The 27,266-nt window shown below is 38.0% G+C and overlaps 1 protein-coding gene across 7 annotated transcripts in view; it reads left to right on the forward strand.

Annotated features, from left to right (window-relative positions):
- Positions 1 to 27,266, forward strand: part of DOCK10 (dedicator of cytokinesis 10) — a gene marked incomplete at its 5' end in the record, with an annotated part of 144,329 nt that overhangs the window by 9,829 nt on the left and 107,234 nt on the right. For 2 of the 7 annotated variants that reach the window (XM_081956366.1, XM_081956367.1), the window contains one exon: positions 17,931 to 18,127. The exons of the other annotated variants lie outside the window; for them this stretch is intronic. In XM_081956366.1, coding sequence (XP_081812492.1) covers positions 18,023 to 18,127 — 105 coding nt within the window. Of the gene's footprint in view, positions 1 to 17,930; positions 18,128 to 27,266 lie in introns of those variants that run through there. 7 annotated transcript variants of the gene reach the window in all.

A 27,266-nucleotide genomic window follows, 5' to 3' on the forward strand; every position in this document is an offset into this window, starting at 1 on the left:
CTTCCAAACCGAGTCTTCTGGCAGTGAACGCTCTGGGCGTATGCTCTATGGTTGTACGCTCTGCCGACAGCCAGCCCACAAGCATAGAGCATACGCTCAGAGCAGCCACTGCCGGAAAACTCAGTTTGGAAGCTGCCAAAAAAGCCATGCTGGGATGGCGGCAGCAGAGGTGCCCTGGCTCTGCAGGGAAAGCTGGGCCAGGGCATCATGAGGCTTGGAGACGCGCGAGCGGGAGTGGAACAGCTGCTCATGCAACCCCCTTCTCCAGCCGTGCAGAGCGCCATTCACTGGCATTTTGAAGGTGCCAAGCCGCGAAAACTGGGCGGCAGCGAACACGCCTTCACGCAGCTTGGCGATACCCCTAGGTCAGTGAATGGCGCTCTGCATGGCTGGAAAGGGGGTTTGCCAGGTGGCTGTTGTGCCCTGCTCATTGGAAGCCCGCTCGCAAGAGAGCAGCCGCCCAACAACCTCCCTCTTCAGCAGGGCACAGCACTGCTCACCAACCTAGCGGTATCCCGAAGGCACTAAGCAACACAATTACCTTTGCCCCCCCCCCAGTTCCCATGGCTTCGCACCTTCAGGATACCGCAAGGTTGGTGAGCGGCACTCTGCCTGGTCGGAGGTGAGGGGTTGTCCAGGGAGCTTATTTGTGGGGGAGGGCTTATATTTTTGCCCACCAGAAAAATGTGGCATGGTCTTATTATCAGGACATGTTGTATTTTTGGGGAAACATGGTAGCATTTTCTTCAATGTATTATCCCATAAAATGTGTTTGTTTTATAGCTTTAACAGGATGCCTCTGAACAATCTCATATTTATAAACGGTTCTCATTTATAAATTGGTGGTGTATCTTCAATTCAATCCACGATTGTAATGAGTATGGTTTCCTTTTTTTCCTAACCCTAACCCTAACATTATATGATTGCCATATTTTATTCTCAAAACAAGATACCATTTGTAAAACAAGATACTATTCAAAGTATAAGCTGTACCTTGTACTTGGAAATAAAGATTATCAGATAATTTCACTTTCTAAATAAAAGCAGAAGGCATATGATAATCTGATAGAAACATTAGCATAATAATCTCTTCAATTTACTGTTTCTAAATTTGCATTTTAAAAATTGCTTATGCAAATATTTGGCTGTTTATTCATACCCATCAAAATATGCTCTAAGTTCAAGAATGGACAATAGCAATAGCACTTAGACTTATATGCCACTTCACAGTGTTTTACAGCCTTCTCTAAGCAGTTTACAGAGTCGGTATATTGCCCCCAACAATCTGGGACCTCCTTTTACTGATCTCAGAAGGATGGAAGCTGAGTCAACCTTGAGCTGGTGAGATTCGAACTGCCGAACTGCTGGCAGTTAGCAATACTGCATTCTAATCACTGCACCATCCCGGCTCACAGTCTGTGCTCTGCCTGATGTTACTAACCATGCAATCTCAGCAGCACCATCCAAAGACCAATTCTGAGGAATTATAGTTACAATATTTGAAATGCTATTACAGCTTCTGTTATTGTTCACAATTAGGCATGGTGGCTGAGCATGCAGGAAGTTTGAACTCAACAAAATCTGGTGGGCCACAGAAAGAGATTCTGGTTCCTGAATTCCCCTGTTACCATTTTTTTCTTATCCTCCTACTTCTTTGGATCTTGTGTTTATCTTTACCAAAGAAGGGGAGGGGAAAGGTTGGAATTCACTCTTCTGTTTTCCTGCAGAAGTTGAAGTTTGTCTTCTCCATGACATTCTTGTATTTCCTGATCCATTTCAGTGCATCACTTCACATTTTGTCAGTGGAGAAAAGAAAGGAACAATCCTACATTTGAAGCAGTTATAGTTGGCTCCATTAAAGGGACGACACATTTTCCAGGTCATGGTGATGCCTACTTTGCTGTCCACGTTTCCCTGCTAGCAAAACCCTAGCAAAAGCATCTGTGGCCATCTCTCTTTTTCCTTACTGTACATGTGTTCTTCCGCAAGCTGTTTCCCTGGGTGAGGAATAAGATGGATTGAAAGAAAAGGGAGCAAAAAGAAAAGGGAAAATAGGTCTCACTTTCACCTACCTCAACTTTGCTGTCACTATTTACATCTTCATCCTCACAATATTTTCTTTTTGCATAAGCAACATTACACAAAATGCAGAAAAATGTCAGAAATAGCAAGCAAAACAAATTAAAGACATGAAATAAAAGAAAAGGCTGCACGTTTGGGGAATATCCATGTGGGATAGCACAGGTATTCCAGCTTTTTGTATTAAATTCTATGAGTTTTTAGTTAATAGGTTTTAATTTCCATGAAAATTACACTCATTTTTACCTCTTTCTGTAGCATTGCAACACCAAAAAGATGCCTACATTTATGCCAAAATCTAGTTACCTTATGAGATCTGGTACTTTCCACAGTTTTTAGCCTTTTTAATGGATGGGTAGGTTGGTTTGTGGTTGGGTAGATTATATTAAAACAATCTATAAATAATAGTTTTATTTTATTTTGGAGTCTTGATGAAGTTCTATCTGAAGTTATACAGGAATGCCTAGTGGTGCCTGGAAGTACCTCAATGCTGACCCGGCATCTGTGGTCATTCTTAAAAGCTTTTGATAATTATATCATGGTTTGCAGAGAAGCAATGGTTGTGAGCCTCTAATATAATGTAATAGAATGACGACTGTCTCAATGATAAATATATAGAAATATGCATTAATCATGAATATTGAAGTTGCTGTAAGGATGGAACTGGTGGTGTCTGCAGGATCTAATATTTTTTAAAAATGAAAATGATGGCTATGATAGTGTTATATCAGGACCGCCTGTTTTTTTTAATGCATGTAGTGTATCTAAAAACAAGTAGAACTTAAGTCACAAATTCAACCACTATCTTGCTTCTTTGACCATATCGTACATCACCTATCGTACATCACCTACATCATTGCTCACAGATTAAATATTACTAAAATGCATAATCCCATGTTGTATTTAACACAATTTCCCCCAGGAATAAATAACCATCCAGGAGTACCAAAAGTGATGAGAGAACTATTCTGATTACATGGATTCTAATAAACTCATGAATATGATTGATTCCACACTTCGGATACTGAGCAAGAAACTCTAAGTTATATCCAAGCAAAATAAATTTTGGTGGGGGGGGGGGAGGGAAGTATCGGGGTAATAAATATAAATAAATAAATAATAAATTTGGATTTATTAGCCGCTCCCTTTCCAAGTAGGACTCGGGGCGGCGTACAATGGAGCATATAACATGAAACATATATAACAACACCAAACGTACATACATACACAACACACATACATACACGGAGGAGGAAGCAAATTACATCAATAGACAGTTAAAGATCTGCTTTAAAATACCCCAATTGTAAAAACCCAATAAAATTAATATTTAAGAACAATTTAAAAAACAGTTTGGAGGAATGGGAAAATTACGATTGCGATTGAGCCAGGCCGGATAATTGAAAGAGGTGGGTCTTCAGCTGTACACGGAAGGAGCGGAGATCGGAAATCATCCTGATGTCACGGGGGAGGTCATTCCATAGGGCTGGGCCCATCACAGAGAAGGCTCTGCTCCTGGGTGTCGCCCCCCGGCACTGTTTGGCGGACGGCACCCGGAGAAGTCCCTCTCTGTGTGAGCGAATTGGTCGTAGGGATGTGTGGGGCAGGATGCGATCCTGCATATAACTAGGCCCTCTGCCATGGAGCGCTTTAAAGATCATAATCAAAACCTTGAAACGCACTCGGTAGACCACAGGCAGCCAGTGCAGCTCGCGCAGGAGAGGTGTTACAGGGGAGTATCTAGTCCTCCCCATAATCACCCGCGCGGCCGCGTTCTGGACCAATTGTAGTCTCCGAGTGCATCTCAAGGGAAGCCCCATGTAGAGAGCATTGCAGTAATCCAGGCGAGACGTCACTAGCGCATGGGTGACTGTGCGTAGGGCATCCCGGTCCAATAAGGGGCGCAATTGGCGCATCAGGCGAACCTGATGGAACGCCCCCCTTGCCACGGCTGTTACATGGTTATCCATGGACAGCCGGGTATCCAGGAGGACGCCCAAATTGCACACCTGTTCCATGGGGGCTAGTTGGACGCCCCCGATGGCCAGAGATGGAAGCACCTGGTTGAACCGGGAGGCCGGAAGCCACAGCCACTCCGTCTTGGAAGGGTTGAGTTTTAGTCGGTTGCCATCCATCCAGACCCGTACGGCCTCCAGACACCGGGACATCATTTCGACGGCCTCATTGGGGTGGTTCGGAGTGGAAATGTATAGCTGAGTATCATCAGCATACAGATGATATCCCACTCCAAAACCACGGATGATCTCGCCCAGCGGTTTCATATATGTGTTGAACAGGAGAGGCGAGAGCACCGATCCCTGTGGCACTCCACATGTGAGTGGCCTCCGGGTCGAACTCTGCTCCCCTGTCAACACACGTTGCGTCCGACCAGAGAGGTAGGAGCCAAACCACCGTAAAACGGTGCCTCTGACTCCCAGCCCCTCTAGCCGGTGCAACAGGATACCATGGTCGATGGTATCGAACGCCGCCGAGAGATCTAATAGGACCAGGATAGAGGAACAACCCCTATCTCTGGCCCTCCAGAGATCATCAACCAATGCGACCAAGGCCGTCTCCGTGCTGTGCCCGGGTCGGAAGCCGGACTGGCGCGGGTCTAGATAATCATTTTCCTCCAGGTGACGTGGGAACTGCTGTGCTACCACACTCTCTACAACCTTCGCTAAAAAAGGAAGGTTGGAGACTGGACGATAATTGACTAGGTCCGTTGGGTCCAGGGAAGGCTTCTTGAGCAGGGGCCTCACCACCGCCTCTTTCAAGGCGGCTGGTAGAGACCCCTCACCCAACGAGGCGTTCACCAGGCCCAGGAGCCAGTCACGCGTGACCTCCCAGGATGCCAGTACAAGCCAGGAGGGACACGGGTCCAATAAACATGTGGTGGGTCGCAGACGTCCACGCAACCTGTCCAAATCCTCGATGGCAACCGAGTCAAACTCCTCCCAAAGCGGTCCCTCAAGACTCGCAACGGGCGTCTCTACTGAACCACTGAAAGGGGTCCATCCCATCCGGATTTGAGCGACTTTGTCCTGTAGATAATTCCCAAACTCCTCTGCTCTGCCCTGTAAAGGGGCTTCCCGTGGTCTCTCAAACAAGAGGGAACGGGTCACCCGAAACAGGGCGGCAGGGCGGTTATCTGCAGACGCAATAAGAGCAGCGCAATGTTGACGTTTGGCCGCTCTTAGTGCCACAAGGTACGTCTTCAAATAGGCTCGTGCCTGTGCTCGGTCAAATTCGGAACGGGAGGATCTCCAACGACTCTCTAGGCGTCTCTTGTGGCGTTTCATCACCCTTAGCTCCTCGGTAAACCAAGGTGCCAGGGTGGTTCTTCGCCGCAGGAGAGGCCGCAAAGGCGCCACCCGGTCTAGGGCCCCGGTAGCCGCACTATTCCATGCGACTACCAGGTCCTCTACTCGGGGGCGGGTCAGGTCCACAGGAGGTGGCCCAAGTTCCGTCTGGAACCTATCCGGTTCCATCAGGCGCTTGGGGCGGAACCATCTAATACCTTCCAGTTCCGCCTCCTCGCGGCGGGGGGTAGCACCAGGGAAGTCCAGCCGGAGAAGTGAGTGATCCGACCATGACAGGGGAATAGTGTCTAGATCCCCTATTCCCAGATCACTCGTCCACTGGCCAGAGACAAAAACAAGGTCTAGGGTGTGGCCTCCCTCGTGAGTAGGGCCCTGAATTAACTGGGTCAGGTCCATGGCTGTCATGGCAGCCATGAACTCCCGAACCCCCTCAGACGCTTCTCCCATCGACGGCAGATTAAAATCCCCCATCACTAAAAGTTTGGGGGTCTCAACCGCCACCGATGAGATCAGCTCAAGGAGTTCGGGCAGGGCCGCTGAAGTATAGCGAGGAGCCAGGTATACTATCAGCAGGCCCAACTGCCTCCCTGGGCCCCATGAAAGGTTTAAGAGATTACGGGCAGCATAGGGAGAAATTATGAAAAATGTGAACTGTTGAATGACTAGGGGAGAGATGAATGGATTGAACAATTCTGAATGAGTTCTGCAACTGTGCAATGGCTTTCTTCTCAGGAGCACTGGCGCTAGTAATGCTGATGATGGGTGATATGCCTCCAGATGGGCCTTGAAAAATTTCAAGAAATTTTAACAGCTTCTATAACCACCAATGGTTTGTTTCTGTATCTGAAAGGAAAATGCAAAAATATTTTCATTTTAAGCAGATGCTCAGTCTGGCTACCTTTCTACCCACTGCTAAAATGCATTGATTCAGAGCCAGAATATATCATGTCAACAGAAACCTTCTTCCTTTTAAGAATCATTCATTTTTATCTAAGGGTGAGGGCAATATTTTGATGACATGTCAAAAAAAGGAAGTTAATCTTGTTCTATTCTTCAAAAAACATAGTTGAATGGATTTATGATTAAACTGAAAAATTTGGTTTTGGGGACAGCAAAAAGACACCCTTTAAACAAGGTGGTATAATCTGTAGTTGTTGGTACAGTTCACTGATCTATTTTTCTATTTTTAAAACTTAAAGGATGAGTGTTGTTGTCCTAAAATGATATTAGGTTGGAGAAGATTTTTGTATGCTGCAGTTAAGCTTCTGCAGTTTTTAAGTATCTGAAAAAATCCTGTTTTTCATTATATGCATTTCATTTCCACATATCCTGTTATGCTACAGCTTCCAAAAAGGAAAGAGAGAGAAAAAAATTCCAGACTTTGCAATATTCATGTTGTCCATACATTTAACAAATATCTCAATCATGGTCATGCCTGGAAATGGACTAATGATTTGTGAACACTAAAATGGGGATTTCCAGCTTAAAGACATCAGCTTTCTCTGATTTTTCAGGCACAAAATCATACTCATAACTTCAGTGTTCATCTCCTTGTACTAGTACTATTCTTTTTATTCCACTTTTTTGTCAATAACATGTGGAACCACTTACAAAACTATAGTATATTAATATAATCCAAATCATAAGTGCCATTTACAGCTTAACCAAATGAAATGACAAGAAAGAATCAACATAGATGAAAAAAAAAACTTCCTTTTGAGAATCCCAGTCAGATTCATTACTTCAGCCTGGACTATCAACCTAAGGTGTCCTTTCTTGGTATAAGGCTGTACCTGTTTATTTGTTTGGATAGAAGCTGCAAGTTGAGTTACAGTCAACTAGGGGCTCACTACAGTCATACCATGACATAATAAAAGGAGCCAAAGAGCCATCCTCCAGTACTGCATCTACTTTTTCTTCATCTAAGGGACTCAGTCAGCAGCAAGGCTATCAGAAAGAAGACATTTTTAAGAATATACTTTAAAGATTTATACAAACGCAACCATGGACCTAGTTAGGTAGGACCTTACATGAGATAGGTTTCTATGCAGAATTTCCTGTCTGGCCTTTAGTAACAAGTGAAGAGATCACCTACCTAATATATCATAGGACTTTGCTATTTGAGGGATTATTTGTCTTCTGTAATTCTGTTATCTGGGCAAAGTAGGCCTGTTCCAGATCCCCTCAATTAAACAGTGTCATCTTTGGGAATCCAAGAAGTGTGACTTCTCTAAAGCAGCAGAAGTAATGAGGTTCCTCCCCCACCCCGACATTCCCCAAAAAATTCTTGAAAAGCTGACTATTTGCCTTAGATTTAGGGTTGTGGTTCTTTTCTCTTCCTTTTTTATTATCCACCATCATTAGGAAGATGGGAACTTAATGTAGATAGATTAACTTGACAAAGGAACAGAAGAATTAATAAAACAAGTTCCAGTGACTGAAACTGATTACTGACTACTTAGTGTAAAATGAATAGCGCTATTCTCATCATTATATACTGCTGTGTTTAGAACTAGCAGTTCCAGATTTACAGCAACCAGAAGTAACATGAAAATCACATACAATTTCACTCCCTTGATAATTAAACATTAGACCAGTGGTTCTCAACCTTCTCAATGCCACGACCCTTTAATACAGTTCCTCATGTTGTGGTGACCCCCAACCATAAAATTGGTGTCTCAGTTCCTAAGACCATCGAAAATATGTGTTTTCTGATGGTCTTAGGTGACCCCTGTGAAAGGGTCGTTTGACCCACACAGGTTGAGAATCACTGCATTAGACAATTGGGGTTGTTAAAATCATGATTCTTCATAAATTACATGACTCTTGTGGTTTGAACACTTTGTGGAACCTTCCTACAAACAGAATGTTTAAAGAAATAGTTCAATAACTACTGCGTTTTGCAGAGTGAGTAGTTCTCTTGAATTATGCTCATTATATATATATATATATATATATATATATATATATATATATATATATATATATATATATATACACATACATACATACATACATACATACATACATACATACATATATATATATATATATTACTTTTTAAATTTTGTATGACACTCTGAAAAGCTATTTTTTCTTAAGGCAGTCAACAACAGACAAAAGTCAATACATTTTAAAGTGGTTAAACATACTATACATTGAATGGAAATAAATATTTCCTCCATGAAAGAAGTTTGCAAAAATAAGATTTTACACTTTGCTCTGAATACACCATGTAAACATGCTTCAGTTAGACTCACAACAAATTAATTAATATTGATTAAGCACCAGATGTCAAGAAGAGATGGTTGTCATAGATAGGAACAAACCCAAGTCAATTAAGAATCTAACTGCTATCTATGATACGTAATGTAAGATTTGTTTCGCCTGTTTCAAGGCTCTAAGGAACAGGATCAAAATACCATTTGGGGCATTATGAGGCTTAGAAGGGTACGACAGAAGGGTATCTTTAGTATCTGCTGAAGCATTTGTGGGATTAATCTGTTCTTTACTTTCCTGAGAGAAAAAGTCATTCTGATTAAAATGTGAATGACAGATGAGACATAAATTACTATACTTTCTCTGGAAGTGCATGCATCAAGAAGCATGTGGGTTCAACTACTGCTTGGTAAGCTTCTGTGCTGTGAATATCCTTTGAAAGGAAAAGAGTACTATTATTACCACCTCCCTAAAGAACTACTCGAAATGATTGATTGTTGGCAATAACTAAATATCTGGTTGTTTGTTAGATCCTAGAAGCAAAACTTGACTTAAAACAAGTTTTAAGTCTAACTATAGATGATGTACCCAAATGAAGAGGGAAAATTGGGTTAAAGTAGTAGAAAATGACACTTTGATTCATGGAAGAATGGAAATTTGGTTCATGGGAGAGTAGTTAAAGTCCACTTTCCTAGAAGTTAAGATTTCCTTTTTCAGTCTCTCTATCCTTAGAAGTAAACTGAGTCCTGGACCATATTAGAACCAGTAAAACTGTGTTTAGGAAAGTCAAATCTACTACCATGTTAACTCCACCTAAAGACATTTATTTTCATCCAAGATGTGAAGGTTCCGAAAACAGATTCTGAAAAGTTAATGCATAAACTACCCTTCAACAAAAGTTCTGCAAGAAGTGGAAACTATCCAAGTTTACCAAAAGGTCATTTGAACAACAGCTATCTGTTGTAGATTTGAAAGTATCAAGAGGGTGCTTTAATTCACATGGCTTGGTCCTGTCCAGCAATGTAACCCTTACACAAAAGCATGCAAATGTTTAGATGCTGCTCTATTTATCTTTGGAATCATTATCAATCTTAGGAGGACGCCATTTGGTGGTAATATCCTGTTAAGAGTGTGTTTCTTGGTTACAAATTAGTTCTTATTACAAACTTGGAAAGATTCATTTTTTCTTGGATTTGTGAGCATTTCAGTCCTTGTTCTTGGAAAGAAGCCTGCAGTGAATGCAGTTTTTGTGATTAGTGCCAAATTTGGAGCTAGTGTTTTTCCTATTTCAAGGATTTCTGAATTACCATTTAATTAAATGAATAGTAAAGCAATGTCTTAATTAGGCACTACCGTAATGCTTAACTTTTTTGGAATTTGTTTTGAATTATCTTCTGCATTCTAAACTTTAACTTTGAAGCACTTGTAATGCAAGAGTGGCCATTTATTCACTAGTCCTGGGGCTAAGCTGGTCCTAATAATCTTAAGGAGCCCAACTCTGCACAGCCACATATACTGCACAAGTACAGTATATGTGGTACCTCGCTCAATAGTAGTAACTGTGAGAGGGAATTGGCGTCCTAGTGGACAGTCATTTAAATATGAGCTAGCAATGTGCTGCAGCTGCCAAAAAAACCAAAACAGTTCTAGGCTGCATAAACATACTGATAGAATCAAGATCATGTGAAGTGTTAAGAACACTTTAGAATGCCTTGGTAAGGCCATACTTGGAAAACTGCATCCAGGTGTAGTCGCCACAATGTAAAAAAGATGTGGAGACTCTAGAAAGAGTTCAGAGAAGAGCAATAAAGATAATTAGGGGACTGGAGGCTAAAACATATGAAGAACGGTTGCAGGAACTGGGTATATCTAGTTTAAGAAAAGAAGAAGTAGGGTTGACACGGTAGAAGTGTTCCAATATCTCAGGGATTGCCACAAAGAAGAGGGAGTCAAGCTACTCTCTAAAGCACCTGAGAGCAGGACAAGAAGCAACGGGTGGAAACTAATCAAGGGGAGAAGCAACCTAGAAGTAAGGATAAATTTCTTGACAGTTAGAACAATTACTCAGTGGAACAACTTGCTTCAAGAAGTTGTGAATGCTCCAGCACTGGAAGTTTTAAAGAAGAGATTGGATAACCATTTGTGTGAAGTGTTGTAGGGTTTCCTGCCTAAGCGGGGGGTTGGACTAGAAAGCCTCCAAGGTCCCTTCCAATTCTGTTATTCTGTTAACTCTAAAAATAATGTTTTGATGTGTCATAGAAGAACTTTTGGACTTTAATGTGACATACTTTACTTCAAACTGGGCTAAGCTAAATTGGAAGATCCTCTTGCTTATCCTGCTATCTAATTCCCATATAGAAACTTGACTGAATACTGCTTTGCATAAGAATGTGTGTGCCACAACAGTGAAATCATTTGTAGATTTACAGTCCTCACCCCAGTTATTTTTCTTATACAGGATTTAAGTCCTCTTCTTTTAGCTTTATATTGTAGTATTCGGAAGTTATACGGCAGCAGATATCAACAAACATTTATACATACACTATCCTTACAAACAATTCAGTCGTTGTAGGGTCAATCAATATCTCCCTATTAGTTAATCTGGACCTGTTAAGTTCACTGGAAATTTTGTCATGCATTTTATTGTGATGTTACTTGAGTTCAAATCTGCGGTCATGTAACATTTTAATAATAGCTTTTGGATTTTCTTTTTATCATGCCTTTGTTATTTTTATAAACAACTCAAGGCTGTGATCATACTTTATATTTCTTCTTCCTTCATTTTTCCTACAAGAGCCCTATGAGGCGAGTTGGGGTGAGAGAGGACTGACCCAAAGTCACCCAGCCAACTTTCATGTCTAAAGTAGAACTAAGACTCACAGTCTCCTGGTTTCTATCCCAGTGCTTTAACCACTAGACCAAATGGCAAAAACCAGTATTTGATTATGTTCTTTGCCAATGGCTGCACAGGCAGATTTATATAGAGAGAAAATAAAGCATACACTTGCAAAAATGTCAACTTTTTTTCCAACTTAAATCAATTTGAAAGATTTTTATATAGGTTCATATTTTGCAAATCCCATCATTATTTGAATGAGATCAGTATCTTCTATGTAATTATGTATCATCAAGACATTTTTTTACACCTACTAATCACCTAGCTTAGATAACTTCATTCATCTGCTATGTAGGGGATCAATATTCCAATATTTACTCTTTAGAGACAAAATCACTTTTTTTGGTTTGGGGATAGGATTTGGTTTGGAGGTAAAGAACCAGGGTGCCACAGTGGTTAGAATGCAGTACTGCAGTCTACTTCTGCTGACTGCCAGCTGCCTGCAATTTGACAGTTCGAATCTCATCGGGCTGAAGGTTGACTCAGCCTTCCACCCTTATGAGGTCGGTAAAATGAGGACCCAGATTATTGGGAAAAATATGCTGATTTTGTAATCTGCTTAAAGAGGAGTGTAAAGCATTGTGAAGTGGTATATAAGTCTAAGTGCTATTGCTATTTCGTTTTTGTTATAATACTTAGCTTTCTACTTTCCACTTTGCTATTTTCTCTATAGTTTTTTGCCACAATTGTAGCCTTCATTAATGTGCCCTTTGAACTGTTTCCCCTTATATTTACACTACAAAGATATTTGAGAGGGAAAAAATATTATAATGCCTTTGTGAAATTAGAATGTTGGAAATATACTTTCAAATCCTGAGAAAGAATAGTTTACAAAGCATAGCTAGAGTGATGGATCCTGTGGTAAATTTCAGTGCAGCCAGGGACATTTAACATTGCCAGTTCTCTTCACATCGTCACATGAGAAGGTTTTAGGTATCTGACAGTGTTGGTGGTATGAGAAAAATGGGTATTTTATTTACACTGTGGTTCTTTTGTGGTTATCGGGTCTGTCTGGGAATTGATTCTGGGATATCCATCTTTTGTTATGGCCTTTAAAATTTTATATTCTGCAAGCAGAAGCATAATCAGGCCTCCTTTTTGTGAGCTTTCCAAAACAGCCATTTAGCTAAATAAAATACAGTTTGATTGTCCTCTGTTGAAGACAGGAAACTTTTTCAGCTGATGAGTCTATATGGAATTTAAGATCCAAGATGCTCATGTGTGATAGGCTGCAATAATGGTTGTGTTAGCAATAAAGCATCATTTAGATTTATGTAGGTAGGCATGAGACAGACTGGGATACCACTTCTTCCTTTGATTTCAAAAAGCTTGATTTCATCAAAGTTCCAATGAATCAAAGAAGGCAACTGGAGGGGTTATTTTCCTACTTATATTTCAGAATATTCCATTCCATCCCAGTAAAGATCTGGGCACCTATAGGAGTTCCACTGGAAAATTTAGAAAAGAAAAGAGATAAGTAGCTTCTTATTTTTTTTTATTTTCTAAACTTTACAGTGGAACTTCTATAGTCATGGAAACTACTTGCTACATTAAGTGACTGCGCCCTCAAATCATTGTCAATTCTTAGTGGCCACCAGGTAGATTATATCCATGATAATTTGTTCCTAAATAGTTCTTTCAGTTTTCCAATGGTGGACCATCTCTTCTCTTTCCTTCCACCTTCCCACTATTAGAGCTTTCTCAAGCATGCCTGGGGAGGGGGAAGGGTGTCTGACAGGTGTGGTAAGCCTTGATAGTGGTAAGAGCATGTATGATTCATATCGACCAAATGAGTATGTTACATTTGAATTTTTAATCATAATTTTTAGGATAATTGTATGCTACTGTGCTTATTTTATTGTTTCTGTTGTTTCAACTGCTGTGAGCTACCCAGACATGCCTTTGTAAGCTAGGCAGCTATATTAATTTAATTAATTAATTACAATAATAAATTTAATTGTTATCTGGATTGTTATGAATTAATATGTGTTCATATGTTCTGAAATCGTCTTATACATTGCATGCAGAATATCTAATAATTAGTAATGAGGAAGTGAAATTTGCTGCCAGAAGGCCTTTTGAAAAAAAGAAAAAGAAAAAATTGTGACAGTAACCAGGGACAAGGCTTCATTCCCTCTACTCAGTCTGCTTCTATATTAATTGGTTGCATTAGGTCCCTTTGAACAATTTGTTGTGAGCCAGCTAATTTCTTTGGAGTCTTAGCAGATATATATATATCTGCTAAATATCTGATAAATATATATATTTATCACTCAACTGATAAGGAGGCGAGCCTGTGGCTTAGTGGCTAAGACTCCTGCCTAAGATATAATACAGCCCAGGTTCAAATCCCAGTAAGGCTTTGGCTAGCTGATGAGAGTAATTAGCTCGAAATAGATCTATACTAGTCTCCCTTTATTTATTTATCAGTACAAATACAACACTGAACTTTGTGGGGCTAAACCTTTTGTAACTCTGGCCTTTTAGCACATTGATTTGATACACCAAGGTTCAAGTTGTATGTTGAACCTTAATTTTTTAAATAAAGAATTCTTTAAAGAAAATTACATACGATTGATGATAAATCGTTTAGATATCTAGAGGCTTTGGGGGTAGGGTTCTTCAGTATTAATTCCTGGCAACTGATCAGACATGTTTCTTGTAGTTTTCTTGGCAAGATTTCCGAAGTGGTTTGCTATTGTCTGCTTCCTTGAACCATGAAAGAGCAACTGACCCAAGGTCACCTGATAGTTTTGAAGGCTTGGATGGTACATATTGCTTTGCATTCAAAGAACTGATGTGTCAGGCATTTTTGCATTATAAGGCAAGATCGAGGCCATTCAGGATGTACCAAATCCAAAATGTAAAGTAGATTTTTTTTAAAAAAATGCTTGGCTTTTACATTTTCATCGCATCATTTTGAAAATTCAAGGTAACCTTAGCAGAACTTTGCATCACTTACTGGATGAAGAAGTTATATGGCATTGACCTCATCAGCTTGATGTAGCTTTCTATACCATCAAGAAGTTAGGTATCTTCAATTTGGTCCTTATAATGAACTGAAGACTTCAGTTATCACTTATGATGTCTCAACACACAGAGCTCATGTTCTTTTCAGCTAAACAGTGCCTGATGATAGATATGTGCATAGTAAATTTTAATTCTGAACAATGACTTCAGCAAAATTAGACAAAAAATGGGTATAATCCCAGGGGCTCAGAAAATTCATAATTATACATATGCTTATACTTTTGAAATTTGGATAGAATAGAGCAATTTTTTCCACAATAAAGCAACTCTTCTCATTCTATCAACCCCTACGCAATGCTGGAACATCTGCTACTTATAACTGTAAAATCTGAATTTAATATATATTATGTCTGCAGTATTCCAATAATATATTCGGGAAATTATCCAATCAGAAAATGTATCAAGATTTCTGCTCAATAAATTCATGCTAACCTCTAGTAATTACTGCATTATTTTGAAGGTGCTCATGAGTCAATCTCATTACAATTTGCTCCAGAATCTTATCATATATTGATGTGGTTTATAGTTGTTGGATATTCCATTTTCCCTTTTTTGAAGATTGGGATAACACTTACTTACTTCCAGTCACCTAGAGTTTGATCAGGATTTCTCCGAGATAATACATAGAAATTCAGTCAGATGATCAGTTAGTTCCTTCATATCCATAGAATGCAATTAATATGGTCATTAAATTCATTTAATGCAAAGAGGTATTTCCATGCTTTCAATCTATTTCATTTTGTCCCTCAGTTCACTTTTTTACAATTTCCTAGTAGAATACTTAAATTGCATCAAAAAGTTCTGCCTTTTCTCTATTCATTAGCACTTTGTCTTCTTCATTTTAAAGCTGATCAGTTTCTTTTCTTTTCTTTTGAGAAAACTATGTCTTAAAAAACCTTTTATTTTTCATCTTCTTTGTTGACCTCAGTTCACTTTGGCGTTTCAGTTTTTTGACAGCATCTCTAAAGGACTGAGCCACATGACTAGACTCTTACAATCTACCCTTTTTCCATTTCCTGTAAGCTCCTCCCTTTTGCTACTGTTTCAATATCTTTAAAAAAGAAAGCACGTATTTATTAATTTTATTTCATGTTGTTTCATTTCTATATTACCAGAAAGACTCTTAGCAATTTCAAAGCATAAAAAGTTACATGTTAAAAACACAGTAAATGTAATAAAAATAAATCAGAATTTAGAGTTATTAGAAGCTATAAGTATTTTGTGGGGATACAATTCAGCTATTATTTTCTGGGCTAGATTGATTCTCTTTTCAGTCAGTTTAAGTTTTGTATAATTTATAGAATGGTATCTTCTTCACAAGTCTTTAGAGAAGACTTACCAGAAGATACCTAGACAATTTTAAAGCTCCCTCTCCCCAGTTAAACATTAGTTGTTAAGGAGGATGAAAAATAAATGTAATTTTTAAAACAGCTTCTTTCTTCTTTGTCTCTCTTTGATTCACATTGATAGATTATGCGCTAGCACTGCACAGGTAAGCTTTGAGAATATTTTGAAACCAGCTTTCCCAAACTCAGCAACTTTGAGATCCATGGACACCAACTCTTGAAGAGAAATTCTGGGAGTTGAAATCTATGTATCTTAAAGTTGACAGGACTGAGAAACATTTCTGTAGAGTGGAGAATTTTGCTGGGAGTTCTGAGCATGCCAAGGTGCAACCTTACAAATGGAACTTGCAATCATTCTCCTCAATTCTTTTCCAATCATTAGAGAAGTAATCAGTACATTCTTGAGAATAAAATTTGATCTTTCTTTGGTATATTGCTTGCATTTTTGGCCTTATAAGCACCATTCTAGATGAATGGTGAAGCTGCTGAAACAAGATGTCCCTGTTTAACAGCTATTCATTTTATCTGAGGGAAAGGCACATCACTGAAATCTGCCAGCCTTCAGACGTATTGAAATTTGTTGTTGGGTTTTTTTTTTGTATGTGCTTCAGGTGTCTTTCAGAACCACTGGGCCAATTTAATATTTTAAGTAAAAAAAAATGGAGGAAAGCTTATTTCCTATTGTGGCTGTTAATGAGGAAAAAATGAAAAGCAGATGTATTATTCTGAATTAAAATATGGTTAATGTATCTGCCCTTTCAATTGTTTTTAATTATTTCATTATGAAGCCACCATCAATTGAAAAGCCATATAAATGTTTTAAAGCTTGATTCTTTTTCCAAACTCTACCCTTCTAATATTGCTTTCCCTCAATATACAAAATATCAACACTGCCCTAATAAGCAAAAGAAAGTACCCAATCTACAACTAAGAGAATGACATCTGAGCTGCTCTATAATGTAGCAACTCTCTTTCCCCACTTCCCTGGAAACTAGGCACTGTAGGCAACAGCCAAAGACTAGGTTTCATTATGCAGACAGAGCTGACAGTGATGGCCAAGGTGGAGAAAAGCAGAAGGCAGACTATCCCACACTTCTCCTAGGCGCAGCGTTAGACCACAGTCAGACAAGAAGTAGTTCTGGCCACAAAATACCTACATAAAAGGAAGTCAGTTATAGGTAACGGTAAAGGTTCCCCTCATACATATGTGCTAGTCATTCCCAACTCTAGAGGGTGGTGCTCATCTCCGTTTCAAAGCCAAAGAGCCAGCGCTGTCCAAGGACTTGTCTGTGGTCATGAGGCCAGCATGACTGAATGCTGAAGGCATATGGAACATTGTTACTTTCCCACCAAAGATGGTTTCTACTGTTCTACTTGCATTTTTTACGTGCTTTTGAACTGCTGGTTAGCAGAAGCTGGGACAAGTAATGGGAACTCACTCCGTTACAATGCACTAGGGATTCAAACCTCCGAACTGCCGACCTTTCTGATCAACAAGCTCAGCGTCTTAAGCTCTGAGCCACCACGTCCCTCTCAACTATAAGTAGACTTGGCCAAATGGTTGTTAATTACATTGAAGCCAGTTTTTTGGTGGAAACCCTGCTCTATTTCATATCTGACCACTACTGAATGAAATACGGAACGCCAATTTGAGACATTCAGAAGCTTGTAGAGGTCTGTTATACTTCTATTTCTTCAAACTAAATTTACAGATGGTCTTCAGTTTAGCAAAAGGCTGTGTGCTGTATTCTTTGTGAGGCAGAGGAGTTTTTTGTTCTCTCCCTACCCAGATTGGAATTCTTTATTCACAACAGCTAAAGTTTACGTGGTATAATACTGTTCCTCCAATCTTAGGTGGGTGGGGAGAAATGAAACAGGTGATAGGAAACATTGTGACTGAGGCTTCAATCTTACTTGTCATTGAAGAAGCACAACATTACTCAGACAGGAAGTAATGATTTATTACTGAATTTCGGGTTCTTCTTTTTCTTATTTTGAATGCAATTTGTAGAGATAGTATAAGTGTCCCTGTACTTCCTCTGCTCACAGCATAAATTCTAATAATCAGTGAAAGAGCATTGTGTTTTTCTAATATGGATTTCTTTTCTGCTTGACATTCTACTAACACAATGAGTTTCCGAGGGAAAGTATTTAAAAGGGAGCACAGTGAACTTTGGAGAAAAAAGAGGACAATTAGACGAACTAATTACAGAGAAATCCACAGTATGAATTGTGTATGTATATAAATATATATGCTTGTACTTTTTTTTCTTGTAATTTATTTAATGTAGCTTTGGAGAGTTAGGCTTGTGAACAGAATAGATTATAGTATTCTTATTTTATCTCAGTGATTATAGCAAATTCTCTAGTGAAATTGTAGAAATACTATTTCCAAAGACTGCTATTGAAATTTGTTGGCCAAGCCAAGTTGGTTAAGAATTGTAGGAATGGAGTCTCATATCTGGCAAGTAATAAACTGGAAGAATTTGTAAGACAAATTTCAACAGTTAAAATTAATAGGACAAAATCAGTGTATCTATGAGATAAGACATCCTAATATGTTTGTGATTTCAGCGTGAATGGGAAAAAAGAATGTAAGAACTACTGTAAGTAATAAGCTGTTTGACATTTATGATGTATGAGTTATAGTTACTTATTCGGACCACTGTCCTGAATATAAGAAAGAACGTATCAAATTGAAATTAAACATTATGTAATAAACTTATAGTTGAGACTTCTTATATATGTGATAAATAAATAAAATGCCTTTTCCTTATCATTTTCATCATCTGTAATTTTATCATGACATGATAGAATTTATATTTTTATCGTCACAGAAATTCGTTGAGTCTCTCCTTATATGACTTTTTTTTTGGGGGGGGGGAAGGAATCCAATGTGTTAGAAGAAAGCTTGAAAAAGACAGCCTCAAATAAGCCAGATTTTAAAGATACTCATGATTTAATTACTCTATACGTGTCTATTAAAATATCTGTGAAGGAGACTTTCTATGATTTCTAATATGGAAGCTACATACTAAACAATATTGGTTAAATGATATGGTAAATGATAGTTACAAATTTACCTTTCTGTTTCAGGAAAGAGTTTAATATGTTTTTAAATAATAAGGATGAATTTTTTAAAAAAAATCAGAAAAATTGTTTCTAAAAATACAGAGTATGTATTAATGGGAATGTTCATGTACTAATAGCAGAGTATATAAGTTTCCAATATAAGTTCAATTTTGAATCGTAACATAAAAAAGATTTAGCAAAGGAATCTAGAAAGCCAGTACTACCAGAGCATTTCTATATTGTCACAAGTTTTACTTCCTAAAATCTTAGTGACCTCTTAATCTCTCAGTGGTGATACAGGTAATCCTTGGATTGTACACGATCATTCAAATTCAGTTGTTAAATGATATTAAATGATATTAAATGATAAATTAAGTGAGTTGTGTCCAATTTAAAATCTTTTTTTTTTTTTTTGCCATAGTAGTTAAGTGAATCATCTTGATTATTAAGGACTACATGGTTCTTAAGCAAATCTGGCTTCTCCCAATGATATTTACTTGTTGGAATTTTGGTCATATGACCGAGGGGATATTGCAATGGTCATAAGTGTGACAACTAGGTATAAGTCACTTTTTCAGTGCTGTGGTAATTTTAACAGCTGGTAAACATATGGTTGTAAGTCAAGGACTACTGCCACTGTATTCTTTTCATTTATGCACTAGAGTGGGGAAAACCAATTATTAGTAGTCCCCTTCATTCTTCCTTTACCACATTTGGGAGGGAAGGAGGGAGGGAAGGAAGAAAGAAAGGAGGAAGGGAGGGAAGGGAAGAAGGAAGGAAGGACTAGACAGCCACCCTGGGAACAGAAAGGCAAATAATCTCTCAGCAACTTTAAAAAGAGTCTTGATTCTAAGAAGAGTAGAAGGGGTACTTCCCACACTTGGAAATCTTCCTCTTCTGTTACAAATGCAGAAGAAATGCTGCAAAAAATGTGCTAGGTTTTCTCATAGCAACTAATCCAGTCAGCTTTCCAAGAACTGTGCAAAGTCCATGGCATCACAGGATCTCTGATATAGATCTCAGCTTTCTAAGCGAAAGGCTGGAAACTTTGAAATCAGATAACCACTATAGTGCATGCATTATATATATTTGTTTTCGTAGATTTTCACGGGTGTAGGTATGCTGGTTTTGTTGTATTCGGGTCTTTTCCCGTGTAGGATTGAGATTGTCTTTGCAACGTTTCGGCAAGATTTCACCTGCCATCTTCGGGCTTTTAAGCCCAAGCCATTTGTGCTGATAAATAAATAAAGGCACAAATACAACACAAATATAAAAAGGCAACGTTAAAAATAAATATATGGTTTTCTGCCTGGATGGTTTTCTGTAATGAGCCGAAGGACAGAAAGAGGGAGTAGTGAGCTTCCTCCCATATTTGTGCATACCAGGGATTGTAACACAAATACATACATACCTACATACCTACATACATACATACATACATACATACATACATTGTATTTGTGCTGATAAATAGACCCCATGGCTATGTTGCTTGCATTTATCATTCATTTAACTCTGTAAATTGTTGTATACAATTTGCTATGTACGTTTTATACATTTGTAATGTACAATTTATTTATTTATTTATTTATTAAATTAGTTTGCTGCCCATCTCACTGCAAGCAGTATTTGTTGAATGCTGAAAATAATGATTTTATGAGGAAATAAATTCTATATGAAGCTGAATCCCAATCTGCTTAGAAAATGGATCTTTATAAGGAAATATTACAAAAAGTGTTGTGAGACTTCAGGTGCAAAATTCATCAGGCTCCTACTGCCTGTGAAAATGTGTATCCCCTTGCAGGATTGTTAATTCATTTAATTGCACATATATGGAGCAGAACATTATCTATATAGGTTTCTTCTTTTCAAAAACCACATCCTGTTTAAAAGAACAGCTTTGAGTATTTGCATGAAGTATATTGTTTTTAGCCATAGCATTACTTGAACTGAAGTGGATTTTTTAAAACTGATGCTGTTTAAACAGGAACTATATTCTGAATCTTCTTCCTCTTAGGTTAAGATTAAAGAATTAGTCATTGTGGTGTTCTGTTTTCTTGATGTGTTTTTCAGTGGCATATTTAATTTGCAAGGCAGTACTGCTTCCTTTCCTTTTTGCAGTTAATAACCCATCCCTTTCCAATCTACTTCACAACTGAAGCACACTAAATACTAGCCTTAAGAATGGCATAGTGGTTAAAGTGTCAGGCTAGTAATCAGCAAACCTTGAGTTCTTTCTGTCCCTTAGACACAAAGCCAATTTGGTGACCTTGAGCCGGCCACATTCTTGTAGTCCTACAAACAGGCAATGGCAAACTACTTTCAAAAACTTGTAAAAAAAACTGTAGGGTTTGTCCAGGCAATCACTGGGAATCAACACTGACTCCACTTTGGTGAACAGAAAGAATTCACTGTACAAAGCATGCTGCATGACAATGAAGCAATGCTGGGGGGAAGGGGGGCGTTGTAAGTGAAAGGTCTTCTACTGACATGGTCCAGCTGCAGCCTCTTGCCCGTGCGAGATAGACTGCATGTAGCAGCCTTGTACGAGCTCCATTGCCACGCAGCTGCCATCAGACACCTGGCAAGCACTCTCATTGGCTGATTCTGTTTTTCAATTGTCCAGACAGTTAGTTCAGGTACAAAAACCTAGTTTTAAATCAGTTTGACGGGCTTGGAAATAGGGTGAATGTGGGCAGAGAAGTTCTGTTTGATTAATGTTTTGTTCTATGCCAGGCAATATTAGCATCTGCATCCTTTGGCAAAAACTGAAGAAACAATGCAACTTCTCACTATGCACGTTACATACTGCAGATTGTCAAGCCCTTTCAAGACAAACATCTACCAAGTGTAATCTAAGTTATGTCTCCCTGTTCACAGGAACAATCTTTCTATCAATGTTTTATCTTTCAGGGCTCAAATTACAGTTTATTCACTTTTAGCATTTTCACATTTTTATTGTATTTACGTTTCCTGTTTTTTGTCTACTCCATTCTTAGCAACACCTTACTTGTTTTAGGTTGCTATCTCTGCAAACATGTTACACACAAATCACACAGATACTCTCTGTGTCTGTGTGTCTAATCAGTTCTGTCTGATTAGAAAATATGTACAGCTGCCAACCAATGGCATGCTATGCATTGCTACAAGGGCTTTTAAATATTCATAATTATAAAGTACTTCCTCTGATATTAAATTTCTACGCTAGAGGCCACATTTTTCCAATGAGATTGGTTTATTTTGCATTCTGTAATATATAACTAGAGATTTGCAGATTCTCAGCGTTTCATCATTATTTTAACAATATCTTACAGAGCCAATGTTGCAGTAATCTCATGAAACATCATTGTTGTACATCAGGCGTTTGGTGGGGTTTTTTTTTTTTTTTTTACAAATTTGGCAATCTACATTAGTGTGGATTTCAACTCCCAACATTTCCCAGTCAATTCTGGTAGTTGAAGTCCATAAAAATTGAAAAAACACTAACATACATGATTCTAAATTACAGAAAATATGTAGGTTGCAGGAGAGAATTTGGGAGTTCTGGGTTAAGGATATACTTTCATTAAACCTGAACATTCAGAAAAGGGGCCTACTCTGCATCACAATAGAAACAAATCTACACCAGGAAATAAAATACATCCTAAAGCAAAACTTCAGTAAACCACACTTCATTTTTCTTATGTTTTAGAGTTTTCTGTGCTGACACTGGTCATTTCTTCCTCAATTTTTGTCTCCCATGGATACTAGGTAGACAGCATTTGGAATTGGAAGTCATCTTTCATTCTGTGCCATTTTTTCCTCCGTTTAATTTCTGAGTTGACTGCTTATTAGCAGCTAAACCCATTTTTGGATACTTGTTTTAGATTAATTGGTTCTAATCCTGAGTCTTACCTGTTGCTGAAGTCCAATTTCATAAATTGAAAATATACCAGAACTTGGTATACCTGGAATGCAGTTTCCTTCAGTCACTAGATTACATCCAGAACTATTAAGAACTTCTTTTCATTTGCATAACAGGCGTTCATTTATGTAAGCTTGAAGTCAGTGAGATTTCTCAAGGCAGAGAAACGAGCTAAGTTTAGTTCCTAAATTAAATATGTTTAATTTTTCCTGTGAATCTAGCAATTGTGGGTTATGTGACAAACCATAGTTAACTAAATCATGACTTATAAAATTGTGTCAACCAGTCTCTGACTCAGACTCCTGGTATATCAAACATAATTGTCACTATTGGCTGTCACTGTTTATAGTTCCATGAAAAGTTCCTCCGCACTAATTCATAGCATTTGAATCTGGATCTGTGTAGAATAGTGGGCTGTATGGCTATTTCTCTTATATGTATTCTTTTATGATGAATCCCATCAACTAGTTTGTACCTTCTTCCCAAATATTCTGCTTTTGATTAGGATGCCAGAAATACAAGTGATAACAAAGCAATCAATATTAAGATTTGTTTAAGCTCCTAAGACATTGTGGTTGTACTTATATGATTGCCCAGCCAATTTCTATCTTGAGGAAAATATCTTACTTTAGCATTAGCACAGGACTATAGACTCTCCAATGAAGCAGAAAAATAGTTCTCTAATACTTCAGCTACCCACTAACTGCTGAAAATATTTGTAGGAGGTCACCACTTCCTGACACATTAAAAACAAAAATCTTGAAAAGAAAATATGCATGGTACTCACGTCAATGTTACTACATTGCAATATAAGACAGTGAACTGCTACTTGGATTTGCTTACATCGTTTTTCTCATAGCCTGCAGTACTGTTCTTAAATTTCAACAAACTTCCTATTATACTGTAGTTTCAAAAATCTTTCCGAGGGTTCAACACCAAAAGTGTAGAATAAGTGCGTGATAAGAGACAGAGAAAAAAGATCTAGCTTGCACTCTTCAGCATTATGCGTTGAAGCCTTAAAGAACTGTTACTAACTTAACAGTGCATCTGACAATGCTTTAGATGCTGAACTATGGTGTTCTTCTCTTGAGTGCAGTCAGATACTGAAACCTCAGACACTGTGATTGTTCTGTGAAATCTATTACGAGGGTATTTTTAGTCATTGCTGGAAGAAACAGGATTGCTACCAAATGAAACAAGTGACGTTTTTAGGAGGTGATGTTATTTGCGAATCAACATGCTACAGTAGTGAAGGCACTAGGTTGTAAACCAGGAGACAGTAAGTTCAAAGCCTGCCTTAGCCAGCTGGATAACTTTGGGCCAGTCATTGTCCCTCTGGCCAACCACCATGCAGGATTGTTATTATGGGGAAAATAAGAGAAGGAAGAAGTACTGCGTATGTTCACTGCCTTGAATTATTTATAAAAATAATAAAGATGGGATACAAACAAACCCCCAAGGAGGAAAAACTGATGCATTGTGTCATGACATGCCTCAAGTAACAAAAATTACATGCCATATTATATTGTTGACTTATGACACATGGCACATCACTAAATGTTATTACCAGATATAGGATTGAAACAATTTTTTAGATATTCTATAGCTGTAAATTCTAAGTATTTCCAATTCTGTCACTAATTCTGGCCAGGTGCATCCTATCTAATGAAAATGAATCATGAATTTTGCATGTTGTATCCTTGTTAAAAAAAATTAATGGTCTGTAAAATAAAGGAAGGTAAGAGAAGAAATATTAAATGCCTCTTTTTATAATCCCATCTTTATTTGTATCTAGCTAGCATAATTTATTAGGCTTTTTAAAAAATTAGCATTTAAAAAAAACCCTGTCCTGCACCCTTTAGTCATGGTGCATAGATTGCCCTGTAGGTTCATTTCCAGGATAATTACATTTGGAAAAGATAATCCTGTGACTGTTAAAACTTTAATAAGCCCAAAATGTTATAAATCTTCCAGCAAGCCTTGCAAGGGAGAATGGACTAACTCAACCTTTGTGACATTTCTGTCAGCTATTCTGAGAAATCTCTTGGAGTAAAAATGAAACTCCCCACTAAAAATAACAACAAAAAATTCTAACGATATATTTGAGGAAAGTCCCTCTAAAAATGTAAAATGAAATTCATTTGAGACAGGTTGTCAGATTTGAAACCATTGCTCATGCAAAAAAATAGTACTGAACCTTCAATATTAAGAATGATAAACTCTTAGTAATTTAGAATACTGTGAGTAGGACAGCAGAAACAAGCTCCTTTTTTCCCATCATAAAATTCAAACATGACAACTTAAGAAGGAAATTATGTTTTTTTTTATTACAAATATGTTTCTGAAGCTCCATATGAAGCTATGGATGATCAAAGTGGTGTGGGTGTATATAATTTACCTTTTAAAGAGCAGTGTTTTTTCTCACTTTGTTGACATTTTAGTTATATCAAAGCAAGTCAAGAAGTGGCAGAATTTTAAGAGTTCAATTTAAAAATAAAATACTTTCATTTCCCTTTACTACTTAAAAGGAATTAAATGTGTTTTTGTTCAGATGTGTAACAATAATATATATTATTCAAATGAAGTTTCAAAACATGATTTATTTAATATATTGTCAGGCCTGTAATTCTGTTCCTTTTAGGATCTTTGGCCTGCCACATCTTTTTTTTAAAAAAATTCTTATGCTGTTTCATTGGTATAGTAGTTGGGAGGGGGGAATAGAAAGGAGTAGGATTGTGGAATGTATTGTTATGGATTTTCTTAGAAGCTCAAGGTCGTCTTTTGTCTCCGCACCTCGACACCTGGCCGGAAGCAGAGGGGTGTACATGCCAGCGTGGAAGATGAAGATTGGACCATGTGATGAATTATGGGGTGTGGGGATAGATGATGAACTTTTAACTGGGTGAACCCACAGGATGTACATTAGAGTTGAAATTTCACAGCCTAATGCCAAAATGTCTGTCTTATTAAATTGGAGTTTTAAGGATAACTTTGCCTTGGACAATGATTTAATTTTGCATGATATTTGGAACGCTGACATATATTTTGTCACCAATTACATTATATCAGGAGTATGTCTAAGAGGAAATAGTCCATATCCTGAGATATCATGGTGATATAACATTGGGTCTGTTGAGCCCTGCAAGGCTGGTGAGTTCAGGAAACAAGAACCACTTGCATTTGTGGAAAGGTATTTATTGCTAATAGAGTAATGGGATTTGAAAACCTGATAAAAAACAGTTTAGTCTGGGCCTAGCATAATTAAAGCAGGGTTACTCAGGTCCCTTTTTCTTATTTCCCTCTTCCCCTGGTCTAAGAAGTTTCTTGCTGCAGTCCCTTTTTTCTGCCTGCCAGCCATCCCAGAGCCAGGTACTGATGTTAAACAGATATTCAAACATTACCTTTTCAATGAAGATCTGAAGGAATGTGAGAAAAAGGGATTTCAAGAACACGTTGTGGCAGTGCTTGGATGTGATATACTTGTACATTTGTTTGCAGATAAATCAATCTATCTACCTACCTACCTACCTATCTATCTATCATCTCTCTCCCTCACTTTTTCTTTCTCTTTGTCTCTTTCTCTTTCTTTCTTCCTATCTCTATCTCTATTTCTATAACTATCTCCCTGAAAAAATATTTAGAAAAAAATTGTTTATCCATTCTTGTTATCTAATAATAATTCATAAAGGTGAATAGTTAATGTCCTTCTTTTCACCTTGCAGGAAGTCATTGGTTTTTCCAATCTATACATCTACATTCAGTTTTCATCTGTGTTCCTGTTTCTCCACCCAAGTTAATAATAAGATTCCTTTTGTCTTTCTGTAGATATACATAGTCAGCAAGCAATACAGTCTCTCTTTTTATGTAGCATATCAAAGAATGTGCAATTTTACCTTTTCTTTGGCTGTTTCTTTTGAGTGCTTTTTAGAGGGTTCATAATGCCTTTCAGCAATAATAGTATTTTCCTGATGGCTGAAAAAGGTATAATCCAGCTCTTTACTGGGGAAAGTATGGGGTGGACTGCCAAATAGTTTATCCTGACAGAGACAAGGATGAATGCCAAGTTAAACAGAGCAATAGTACTTTTGTTTCTAGCAAACGACTTGAATTTAAAATGTGGCTAAGCATAAGAGAGTAATGGGGATGAATCAGCACAAAGCTCATGGAAACAACTGAAATTAAAACACACCATTTGGCATCAAATTCATTTAGAAGGTAATTGCATGTACTTATTCAGTCCCTTTAAAAGAAATGTGGATATGTTTCTCGGCATAAAGAGTAGGCTAATGTGGCAATGTAGTATGATTTGATACTACCTGCATAATGCATATTACTTACCAGGTCTCCTCATCAGGAAATAATCAGACCGATAATGAACATTTTGAGCAGCCAAATCC

This window comes from Natrix helvetica (assembly GCF_964273705.1).
Source record: "Natrix helvetica genome assembly, chromosome: 5".
NCBI classification, from domain to species: Eukaryota; Metazoa; Chordata; class Lepidosauria; order Squamata; family Natricidae; genus Natrix; species Natrix helvetica.